This window comes from Actinia tenebrosa, unplaced genomic scaffold, assembly GCF_029948245.1.
Source record: "Actinia tenebrosa isolate PJP-AT-01 unplaced genomic scaffold, QUT_ActTen_1.0 PGA_scaffold7__59_contigs__length_16204524, whole genome shotgun sequence".
NCBI classification, from domain to species: Eukaryota; Metazoa; Cnidaria; class Anthozoa; order Actiniaria; family Actiniidae; genus Actinia; species Actinia tenebrosa.
Window position 1 is genome coordinate 5,953,647 of NW_028292584.1, and position 12,524 is coordinate 5,966,170.

Below are 12,524 nucleotides of genomic sequence, written 5' to 3' on the forward strand. Positions count from 1 at the left end.
GCTGACCTCGTTGGTAGCCCTTCTGCCAGCACTTTATGCGCTTGCCGTCCGAATCCTGCAGTTCGCCTAGACCAGGGGTCACGAGCATTTGGGGGTAGAACCTGCGAATGTAATTTACCACCTTTTTATGTAAGTCAAACTCATTCTCAATCTTAAATACCAATTTGTTGGGGCCGTCAAAGCGCCGCTCTATCTCGTACTTGCCGGTCTTCCTTAATGCGGGAAGGACTTCCTCAAAGACCCAATCCTGAAACTCCACGGCTTTTGGCAGCCTGGAGCTGAATATCAATTGATACAAGCCGGGCTCGGAGATAAACACGGAATGTGGGTGGATAGTAGAAGGGGAACGGTTTGGGACCCCTTGCACGTCAGCCCATCTTTTCTGGTACTTCTCAGAAACATGGTCTCTAATAGCCTTCTTGGTGTTCTCATAATCCAACGCAGCCGCCACTTCCTTCGCTTTAAAGTACAAAGTTTCGCCTTGCACTATGCATTGCAGTTTGGTGTTGTTGTTTTCAAAGACGCGTAACATGGTATATTAGTCACATATTTTATCTTTTTTCCTTTTTTAGGATGAGGGAGCACGAATCAATATGCAACGCTCTTTAATTGGTTCATTTCTATGCTTAGCTGTGCGTCCAACACGACAAAGACGTAGCAGTTTATTTTGTCGCCGTCGCCCGCGGAGGCATTCTTTGTGCGCTTGATCTCCAAAGTGATGCCGTCTTGGGTGTTTACCAGCCGCAGACCCTGACCGTGCATAGATTCATCGTTGGTGGTGCGCATATCAATCCACAGCGCGTACTTATCCTTAAAGAATTCCTCGGGGCTAATTTGGTCGCCAAACTTGCGCATTGCCTCCCTGTACACGTCTGCGGGCTTTATTCCCTGGGAGTAAACCTTGTTTGGGACTCCGTTGATATTCACGCCGACGTTAGTAATGTTAGGGTTGTGAAAGGCTTCGGAGTCGCGCTTGCCGGCCTCGTAGGGTTTAGCAAACACCAGCATCAACCCCGTGAGACTTCTTCGTGGGAGGTTAATACTTTGGTTGATAACCTCGTCCGTCTTATCCAGGAAGCTGAACGTCTTATACATCACTACGTGGTCGTAAAGGAATGCCTTGCCGGAGCTGTATTCCATGCCAGCGCTACGGGCCAGCTCTTCGCTGTACACGGTCTCATACTGCAGCTCTAAGTTAGTGATGGAATAGGGATCAACAGCCCCGCTAATTGCGCTGTCCATGCCTCCAATGACGTTCGTAGTGTCCGCCAAGGTTACTTCAAACTGTAACTCGGATAACTGTCTGGGGTAGTACACGCCATGACTCGTAATCACTTCAAAGTCCAAAGGGATAACGTACTTGCTACCATAAGCGGTCTTTACCCTTGTTGCGTCTGCTACTGCGGTTGCTCCGCTGGAGTCCGTAGGCGCCGGGTTGGTGTCGCTGCGAAGCTTACGAAGAATAACGCTTCCAATTCCCTGCTCTATCTTTTGTGCACGGTCGAAGGCTGTTAGCCACAGATCCTTATACGTGGCGTACAAATCGTACCTGTTCAAGTACAAGAGAGATTCCCCGGCGAACTTGATTCTCATCTTAGAGACGAGGTTCCTACCCACATTATTGACGGTATAGCGCTTGTCCTTGGTGCTTGGTTGTATTGCTAGGTCAAACCTTAAAGCCAAGGTGCCAGGAACCAATACTAGGTTATCCGTTAGGCGGGGTACGCCTACGTACAGCGTCTCCCCTGGTTTTGCGCTGCTGGGGGTGAATGTGACCCGGTGAAAGGTGCGTTCTGCTTTCAGCCCGCCAACCTGCTTAGGTAATACGTTGGGGTTTAACTTTGTGCTTATCATATATAATGGAAGGAATGGATTTTGATCCCCTTACTGAAGAAGGTAGAGTTGATATTAACGACGATGAATATGAGTCCTTGCTTTCCGATGACAAGATAAGCAGGCAAAGTCTTTTTGAAAAGCCAAAACGTAGGTATGGTAAAAGGGCTCACAATGCCATGAATTCCTTAAGGAATAAGTGGCGCAATAGGAACCCTGGTAAGACAATGCCAGAATACTTAAGGCTCAATGTCTTAAAACCAACGCAAGATATCGTCGTTAATATCCCTAAGATCGACGCAAGTTTCTACATGGATCGCTTATTACGTTCAACCGTCCCAGAACCACCCAGTTCAACATGGATCTCAGAACTCCAAAAGCAAATGGAAGCCGAGTTGGAGGCTAATAAAGAGCCGGACGATTTCGAGAGAATTAAGGAAGAATTCCCAAACTGGGATGCAACGAAGGTTCAAGTAATGTACGATACTGAAAACGAATGGGATCGCGAAGTCGTAATAGCTAGGCTAGCAAGAACCGGCTCAAAGCCATACGTAATTAGAGATATCAATGGCAAATACTATGCAAACAAAAACATCCCTAAAACACTTAAGGACGCATTAGGAAAGCCTACCTTGCGAAGTCGGTTGGAGGAAAGCGCGGCAGACACTGCAAAGGTGGTCCAAGCATTTAGCTCCTACGTAGACGAAGTCGCTCAAGAACGGCAGCAAATAGAGCAACAACTGCAAGGCAACATAGTAGAGGAACAAGCTGAAGAATTAATGCGATACGCTGAAAGATATGAGGAAAAGGAAAACGAATTAAGGTCGGCATTGGAGACAATCGAAGAGTTAAAGCAGGTAATGGATGAGAAAGAAAGTGAGTACATGAGACAATTCAAGCTTACCGTCGATTCCCACGAAAGGGAAGATAAAGACAATAAGGATAGAATTGGTAAATTAATACATGAAAGGGATAAAGCCAGATCAAACTTTGACCGCGCAGTGGCAGACATTGGAGACAGAGACGCTGAACTTAGGCGCGTAGGGATATTATTAGAGTCCTCGGTAATGCGGGAACGGCAGCTTAACACGGAAATCAACACCAAAGAAGAGCAAATTCGGCAAAGAGACCAGGCCATTGAGGACTTGGAGGTTCAAATACAAAGGCAACGGGAAGTCATCGAGGACCAAAACCGCTCTGAAGAGGAAAGGGAAGCGGCTCAAAGGGAATTAGAGGCTCTTCAGGAAAGACTGGTGGAATTGCGTACGCAAAGAGAAGGCTTGGAAAGGGAGTTGGGGCTTACCACCAAGGAAAAGATAAAAAAGCTCCTGGTGAAGTATGGTATTCCGCTGGCATTTGCGGTCGCTATTTCGAGCGTAGTAGGAGTAATCCTATCCGCGCTTAAGGCTACAGGCGCGGGAGTAAGCAAGTTGGGTTCTGGTTTGACGGACTTAGGGAAGAAAATGGCAGCCGGCTTGCCTGGGCTGCTTGGTAGTGTCCTTGGCCTGGCACTTAGGACCGGCGGAGAACTGTTAAAGTTTGTAGGGAATAACATTTGGATCTTGGTCGTAGCTATTGGGGTGGTCCTCCTGAAGAAGATGAAGGCTTAGCCTTGTCCTTCTCATCGGGCGGCTGCCCTGCTTTGAGGATAATGAAAGACGGTATTAGCACCGCCCTGGTAATTCGGAACCAACGGCAACACACTCATGGTAGAAATGGGCTTATGACTCCAGGCTGCATTAGCGGGCCTGCGACCTATGCGATTTATCCCAAACTTGCCGTCATCAGAAGTGACTTGCAACTTAGCATATTTACAATTGGCTAGCATATGAAAAGTCACTGGCGTTAGGTCTTCAGTGGACCTAGTGTAGGGCTCCATCGAAAAATGGGTAACTTTCCTGGTGTTCGTTGAAGTTCGATAAGGAAGCAGGGGCTTATTATTCTCATCGATAAGCCTAAACCCCACATTCGCATGCGTATTTGCATTAATGCTAATAGTGCAAATGACCAATGCAGTACCCCCAACTTCAACCCACATTCCAACGTCATGTCAAGCGCCGTTGTCATATCCCTCTTCATCTAAGCGGTGGGTATAGCGCGTTTCCCTCACGTATGGATTCATATATTTCAAGGATCAAAGATCCTCCTAAAGGCTAACCACCGTCAAAGCGCTGATGGTCATGTGGTTATAGACAGTATCCCTTTGATTTTCTATGCTATTTATGCAAACGCTTCCCGTGTCGTCTACGCGCATTTGCAGCTTCACTTTCCCATGGCAGTCGGCAACTATGTGAAAAGTCCAAACGGAAAGATTCTCAGAGCTATTCGTTGGCGGCTCTACTGATAAATGCGTAGGCTCCCTGTTGTTCGTCTTCGCGCGCATGGGCTGTAATGCTCCATTGTCGTCGCAGAAACGAAATCCTACATTCGCACTGCTAACGGCCCCCAAAGAAATGCTGCATAATATCAACTTCTTTCGGAGTAGTTCAAATCCACGGACATCCCCGTGACATCAACCCAAGATGCCTGGGTGTATTTTTTCTCGCCTGTGTAAGTCGTATAGACACAATCTACTCCAGCTACGTAGGGGTTGTTCATCGCCATATATAATAGCTCAGACCAATGCTTGCAGCTGTTAAGCCGGCTTTTAGTAAGTTATGGTCATATTCCTCGGGTATCGTAGGCAGGACCTTCTTCTCGATTACGTTTTTTGGTTTCCCTGCGGGATTCTCTACGTGCTCCTTCTTTGGCTTCTCCACGAAATGGGGAATGTTTCTAAGAGTGTCAGAGTTCACGTCATTTACCCCAAACTTCATGTCTTTGGTAGCTCGTTGAAGTTTGTTGTTGTAACCCACGACGGAATCGGCGTTGATGACCAAATTACTTGGCATTAACCAACAACCAGGACTCAAGGCATAATCCAGTCTAACCTTTGATTGCTGCACCGCAAGTTGATACCTTTGAACTGACTTAGAGATCTCATTCTCAATAACAGCGCTTTCGAAAAGAACAAGGAATACTTGTTGTGTTTCCTGTGACGCACCACTGGCATCTACGATGGGGCTGCGAGTGCTAACCTGGGCCCCTAGAATGCAGTAGACAAAGGCTTCGATGCTTCGATTAATCCTTGCTAAATTCTTTAGTCCAATGCCCTTTGCGACAAAGAAAGGCGCCCAAGGATACTTCTCTTTGCTCTGAATGAAGTAAATTAGATTACCCTTCGTTCCGCTGCCTCCTAAGTCCGAGAATTCGTAAGAGCTAGGATATCCCATGCCTGGAGTTTCTATGCTGGCACCAACATACGAAGCATAGGTGTAAGTCTCTCCTAAACCATGGGCGGCACCCTCTTTGTTGCGAAAATCAGGGTTGGTAAGCTTAAACTCATTCCTTAATCGCTCCCATGCGACTTTATTATATTTGTTATCCTTTGGGTCAAAGACAGTGTCGCCCGGAAGCGGCGCTCCTAACTCAAACAATATCCTACGAATAGTAAAAGCAACGTGGAATCTTAGGAAAGGAATATGGAACATGTCCGCGGCTATGCCACATCCTTTAGTAGCAGCCCAGACAGCAAAGTTTAACTGCTGCGGCCAATACCGCATGTTGGGACCTGATAACCATTCTCTGGATTCTTTCCCTGAGGTATGTTTCATGGCAGTTTCTCTAAAGATGTCTCTGACTTTTGTCTTGAAAGTCGTAGGACCCACGGGGATTTCTAAGGAGGTAACCATCTTAGCAAAGTCATCCGCTCCACCTTTGTTGTCGTAAAATAGGTAATCCTCTGTTGTCGGTAATAAATTCTCTGGAAAATTAGGTTGCCTTTCTTTATGCTCGGGTTTTGGTGGCTTGACGGTCGCCTTTGGCTCCAAGTTCGCATTGCTGTACATCCTGGAGCCGTTAAAGTAAATCCCATCGGGCCTACGCTCAAACTTACTAGAGTCTGCGTGTGGAAACATCTTCCTAAATGCTCTCCAATTCGCATAATCCCTGTTGTCATGATGTGGCTGCTCCTCAATATCATTCCCAAAAGCGTCGTACATTAGTATATATAATGGATGTTATACCATCAGCACCTCCACTTTATCCTGAACTTCCTAAGGAACCTAACGAACTAAACGCCGAAAACTTCAGACTTAACAAAGCAAACTTAATCCTGGCTTACTTGGAAGGGCAAACAAAACACTACGAAAAAGTTAGGAAGAAATACGTTAGAGCCCGGAGTACGCTACATAAAATTTCGATAACTTCAGGGTCCATATCCGTCGTGTTAACGGGCTCCGGCGTTGCTACTTCGCTTACCGGACCCGGAATAATCGTTGGAGTTCCTTTGGCCGGCGTTGGGGCAGCCTGTGGTATCGTTTCTGCTGTTGCTACGGGCATTATGAAAAAGTTGTCAAGCAAAATATCCAAGCACGACACGACAATAGCTCTGTCAAGGGCTAAAGTAAATACAATTACCGATCTTGTCTCAAAGGCTTTGCGTGACAGAAAGATAGACGACGTAGAATTCTCGCTTATCTTAGCCGAAGGAGACAAATACGAGAAATTAAAGTCGGACATAAGGAACAAAAAAACAGTCGTAAAAGATCTTTCCGAGGAATCTCGCAAAAAGATCTACCAAGAAGCGAAAGAAGAGCTTCAAAGAAAACTCGCTCAGTAAATATCGTGACAGGATTCTATTTACATATCGAACGTCAGTCAGAGTCCCGAGTTCAAGCCTCGCTGCAGACACATTTGGACCGGTTGCTGTGAGTGAAAAAAAAGCCTCCCCCACTTACAGCAACCGTAAAAAAAGATAAAAAATGCAATTCAAGAAAAATATATGTGTGTACTAGAGGGCCTCTGGCGCGGGATGAAATAAGCCTCGTAAGCCCAAAATGCAAAAAACCCCACTGGGGATAGCTTGGTGTTCTGCGCGATGCATTCCCCAGTGGGGTTTCTGGCAACGCCAGTTTTGCATTTTTATCTTCTTGGAATCCATCCTAACAGGGGGTGGTTGGGGTCTATTTTGTAAAATATTTCGTAAATTACGTCAGGGTAATAAGGAATATCCTTATTCGGCCGACAAAACATCCACTCGGCTTTTGTCATATCAGAAACCTCGGGAATAGGGTCGCCGGTAATTTCAGACAAAAGATAGCGAATAGCTTTGTAATATTTCCCTAGTCTTAATTTTTTTAGCGTTTTCCGCAGACTTTGCGGGGTTGGCTCTTCTAAGTGGTCTATGATTTTCTCCTTTACTTCGTTGTCTAAAAATACCGGTCGTAAACCCTGGATATGACTCATCCAGTCCCTAAAGTATTTTATTCTCTTATAAGGTGTTTTCTTACGACCTCCATTGGCGTAATACTACTCTCCGGTAGCATTTGGTACGGCATTACGAATATTCTTACCACACTCGTAACACTGTGCTGACGTGTCATCTTCTATTTGCATTTTTTTGCCACAACAAATATACTTATTTGGCTTAGTAGGTACAAACTTGGGTTTCAAGCACTTTACACAGAAATCATAAACAAACTCTTTACATTCATGCATATATATATCATAGATTTCGCAAACACAGCAGCAGTAAGGCGCTCCTCGCCGCTGTCGCCGGATCGCGCAAGGGGGTCCCAGGCCCCAGTAATACCCGCATAATTCCAGGTGCGTTGCCGACGCTCCGCGAGTCCGCCTTACTGCTGCTTATACACCTATTGAAAAAACGTTGTCGGGTTCAAAAAAGGTTATATCATCAAAGCTAAGACCGAAGGGCATGGGAAGATAAAATACCGCAGCCAAACAGCTCTCCAGCGTAAATCTTCTGAGAATGGCTTTGGCATGTTGTTAATCGTCGACCGACTTTGCTCTACTGTGCATTTTTACATATCTATATGCAAATATAATACACATTTCGGAGTACCCAAAATCCTTTTCGGTCTTAATTTCGATGATATGACCTTGTCGAACCCGACAACGTTTTTTTTCGTGATATAGGAATCGTATCGTCGCACTTTTACTATTGCACATACAGTGAGACAGATTTAAATGGATAGGTATACAATTGTAAGTATGAATGCACAGAGTGGGGTATTCTTTCGCCGGTGTCATCTAGACCAAAAGAAATCAAAAACTTACTTGGCACCGAGGACATCTTTGAGATGCCTTCATGTGGTGGCCGAAGGTTTTAGTAAGATTCCGGCCCTCTTTGGGGTCGCCTATGGGAGTTAATAGCGACCTTAAGCTGCAGGACGGCAACGACGACGACGACGGCAAGCACACAATAGCACTAATTGCGCTACAGTGTATTCAATAGATACTCGTTGGGATGTACGAAACACTGTGCATCATTGCCGTCTTATGCTGAAAGTAAGACGTGAAATACGTACTAAAGAGAACGGCTATGCCAAAAGCTTATCTTTGCTGATTTTCTTTTTAAGTGAAGGGATCCCAAAAGACGTCATTTTACTCTAAAACGGGGGTGCTTATTGAGTGAAATATTAGTTAAACATGAAATAATAATACAATAGAAGGTTGAAGCGCCGCAATTTCGCCGACGTTGTCGCCTGCGTTGCCGTTCTGCAGCTTAAGGTCCCTAATATGACATCCTTAGATAACTTCATGCTGAGAGGCCGACGCTTTGGGCGAGATACCATGGTCATCTAAAAGAGCTTAGTCGAATCTATATAACGTACACCGTTTGTTAAAGCCTTGGGAGACATGATGAAAGGTTCCCTTTTGGGGGTCGTCTATGCAAGTGAATATGCCTTCTTGACTCGTGACCTCACTCCTGTTTGACTTTTAAATATATAAAAAAGCAAAGCTTGTAATGAAAAGCTAGTTGAGTAAAAACGCAGATTTTGTTGCCGATCGAATGAATGGGCTATTCCACAACTGGTAAGTCAATAAAAGTGGAACTCAATAAATATACCTCTTTTTAATTCCTTTCAGATAAAATGAAGGGCCAAAATCCGTCTCTATCTGTGCTTAAACCAAGCGTATATTCCTTCTGTTTTCGCTACACAATCCCTCGTATAGATCTACCGCCTTCCTACGAGGCGAAGCATGGTTACATCAGGTATTGGATGCAAGCCAGCATAAAGAAGAAAAAGGGTAAAAGTAAGATAAAAACAGCGAAGCAAGTGTTTGATATTGGTGGTTATAATGAATATGATGAGGAGGAGCTGAAAGAGATGAAAGATCGTGAACTGGTAATGTTAAAAAATAACATATTATTTATTATATAAGTGCGTCCTTTATTATCATTCACTCATCCATCAAGTAAGGAGCTAAGTTTATGCCGTGGCCCAGTGATTTTTCCTTGTCTATAAATATATTATTTATGTGACTAAACTGGCTAAACGAGGAAACATGTTTCCTTAAATGTTTCCAAAGGTGGCAAAACTGTGGGAAACATGTTTGCTCAATATCGGTTAGCGCATGCGCACTTTAAGGATAGAGCTAGCGTTGCTAAGTAATTAACGAACTTTTAGAATGTTGACTTTCGTGGCTAAACGAGGAAACCGGCATTGGGAAACATTGTTTTCGTGCGTCTTGTCTGCCGTACGTCAGAAACATTTCTGGGTCTTGGAAGCAAAATTTGTTGCACGTAGCAATGTTTCGCATGTGGCTAAACTTGGAATCATCGGGGAACATGTGCGTGGGAAACATGTTTCTGGAAACTTGTTTCCTCGTTTAGCCAGGGCCTAAACGCAAATTATATGAAGCATTTGAATGGTTTCTTTCAAGTATATGCTTTTCCGCATATCTTCTTTTGAGTTTTCATCATTTACAAATGCCAACTATGTGAACTTTTATCGGAAAAATGAGTCGCCTCTATCAATTTTAAGATAATAGTGTTTGAAATTTAGCTGGACATTTACTTAAAAAAAAAGTTGTCAAATTATTGGGGGGGGCCCAGGCCCCCCTGGCCCCTCCCCCCCCCCCCTCCTCCCCCCCCCCCCCCCTTACGGGCCTGTTGTCGTTCCCAGCTTATGTATACACCTAGCTAATTCTAAAAATAGTTGTCGTCGCCAAAGGCGCGATAGGCGATAGAAGGCGATTGGCGATAGGATTTCGTTGAATACAAACAACATTGAATCAGTCTCAACACTAAGGTCCATGTTCTTGACGAGAATAAAAAGCAGAAACAAAAATCTGTCCAGCTATTCTTGGATCTTGGAATGACCTATCTCCTATTGCTTTTCTCCTATATTGCTTATAGCCTTTGGCAATGAAAAAGGTTTTTGAAGTAGGTGTATGACGTCACCATTCCCTCGTCTCGTTTCAGCAGAGCGTCCCAAACGCCAGAGAGACAGCGACGCTCATTGGAGTCTCCTGTTATCCAACAGGAAGTTTAACCCTGTCGGCCCGCACGAATAAATTCTTATACCATCCCTGTGAAGTTATAACAACCCATGTAACGACTGGAAACGAGGCTTATAGGGGTGCGCGTATTATCGAAGCATCGCTGGTCAGGCTGACTGAGTACGACGATGGAAAAAGTGAGAAACCAGGCTAGTCACATAATTTATATTGAATTCGTCTTATTCCGGTATAAGTTACGATTACGATTACGATAAGTTACGAGTGCTCTATGAGATGGATGTGACCATTTTTTAATCTAAATTAGAATTGCTGCAAGTTCAGTAAAGACATTTTAATCCTCATGTGACAGAATGTTTGCGCGAGTAAAAGGTCGTACGTAACGTAACAGCGACATTGACGATCGGTGTCAATCTTCTTTCTGGAACCTTAATTTCGTACTACGCATGCTCAACAAACTAATTAAGTTGTTCGACCCAAATATTTCTTCGAACATGCAAAGTAAGAAAAAGGAGATTTTGGAACGAGATTGCACCAGTGTCTTTTCGTCTTGCGCGCGAGGCGCAAGAGTGTACATACGTGTTTTGTAACATATCTCATATCTAAAGTCCAGTCTGGCACTAACGCGGTGATAGAAAGCCCTTTTCGTTTTCTAGAAAGCCTAGGCAAATCAAAAGGTATTTATTTTTAACAAGTTGTATTCTAATGGACTTTAATTTCTACAAGGTAACAAAACACATAGCAAACAAGAAGTAGTGCGCGTTGAAAAAGAAGTCGAAAATACTGGTGAAAAAGATCTTCAGTTGGTTCTTCCCGCTCAATCACTACAGCCAACCATGATGCGCGCATGCAAATGCATCAAAGTGAGTTATTATTTAAAGGTGAGTGAATTAAAATATTTCCGCTTGGGCTGCCTGTGGCTGGATGCTAGAACAATTAAATATATTTGCTCTCGAGAATTGAATTCTTTCTCATGTAAAACGATTGTATTGTTCCTGCCATCTAACATGGCTGCCGTCACGTGATGCTGCAAAACCTCTATTACTATCGTGGAAACAATTTACTGTGACATAGCGCGCATTGATTTCTCTTACATATCAAGAAATTGCTCTATAAAACTTGTCGTTTCTGCTCAGCCATTTTCTATGTCCATATATGGAAACTACTTAACATATTTGAAGTTTGAGGTATGTTTGTATTGCAAAAAAGACCTTTTTCGAGGTAAATTTTATCCAAACTTACAGAAATTTGAGTGGAAACACATTTCTACGTCGGCCATTTTGTTTTTTGTCCAAGAAAAGACTGGAAAAGAGACACAGGGTAACCGTTGTTTGATAGGCTGTTTACCACAGGAAGCCCGCGAAAACGACACTGATTGTTTGATATGAATCCTTCGGCAGTACTGATTAAACCTTATCATTTAAGGTTCGAATGAAAATCAATGGAAAAAAGCAGAAGAAATCAGCCTTGATGATTCCAGTGGTTATTATTCCATCTCCTGTTCTACCTTCACCAAGACCAACAACGTTAACACAGTTACATTCTGATTTACGAAAAGACAGTCCTTATGATAGCGTAAGTAATATCACCCCAGGGACATTATTCTACGTCACAGGAAGTCCCTACGGTAATGAATGGGACACTTCAGCTGGGTCCCTTTATGAAAATAAACAGCACCGTTCAAGACGCACATCAAGGGTAGCACCTTTGGACGAGAACACTTCTGTTTCTTTCTTTTTTAACGACGAACCCTTTATTTCATACGTGTAATCGTATAATGACAGTTAGTCGCCAACTCTCAAAATATAAGTTAAAGTCTTTGAATCTCATTATCTGTTTCAAGTGGCGATCAAACAATGGCACTAACAACCACTTGTTGTCAACGTAGAATTCAAAATATCTACTAAAAACGCTAACCTACGGTTCAGCTATTAAGAGAACATTCTGCAAGAGACAGGAAATTACGTTATTGAATAAAACCAAAAAATTCTTGTATAGTTGGTTTGTAATCAATCTCTATGCAGAATGTAATAATGAACAATTTACTGTCATGGCCGCCATGTGGGCTGATATAACGATGCGGAAACCAATCTTTTTGCGCATTCATCCAACGTGGCAAATGACGTGGCATGATGGCTGAAGCTAATATATATTAATATACGCTAATAGAGTACAAACACTAAATGTTATACTAATAGTTATCACTATTTAGTAGTAAATAGCACTAATTAAACAAAAGAAAACAATAGAATTAGCATAAAATAGCGCTTTTTAGTGATATACATGGTGCATACTTTTAGTGTTTACATTCTATTAAGATGTACTAACTAAGAACTGATAATAATAATATTATCAAATTAATAATCTGCAGATTAAAAACGAGATCA

At 43.3% G+C, this 12,524-nt stretch overlaps 2 protein-coding genes across 6 annotated transcripts in view; both read left to right on the forward strand.

The window, feature by feature from the left end:
* Positions 1-12,524, forward strand: part of LOC116289222 (arrestin domain-containing protein 3) — a 74,393-nt gene that overhangs the window by 60,406 nt on the left and 1,463 nt on the right. The window contains exons 1-5 of one of the 5 annotated variants that reach the window (XM_089040023.1): positions 6,376-6,489; positions 8,764-9,023; positions 10,103-10,316; positions 10,864-11,018; positions 11,563-12,524. In XM_089040023.1, the coding sequence (XP_088896149.1) occupies positions 8,769-9,023; positions 10,103-10,316; positions 10,864-11,018; positions 11,563-11,907 (969 nt within the window). In that variant the 5' untranslated portion in view covers positions 6,376-6,489; positions 8,764-8,768 and the 3' untranslated portion in view covers positions 11,908-12,524. Of the gene's footprint in view, positions 1-6,375; positions 6,490-8,763; positions 9,024-10,102; positions 10,317-10,863; positions 11,019-11,562 lie in introns of those variants that run through there. The other 4 variants (XM_089040022.1, XM_089040021.1, XM_089040019.1 and 1 more) reach the window with 4 other exon arrangements.
* LOC148905415 (uncharacterized) lies at positions 1,860-3,443 on the forward strand. The gene has a single exon (XM_089040016.1). The coding sequence runs from the start codon at positions 1,860-1,862 to the stop codon at positions 3,441-3,443; it is 1,584 nt and encodes a 527-aa protein (XP_088896142.1).

What these genes read in the sequence shown, in the direction of transcription:
- LOC148905415 (XM_089040016.1), top strand. Translation starts at nt 1,860, where the DNA reads ATGGAAGGAATGGATTTTGATCCCCTTACTGAAGAAGGTAGAGTTGAT.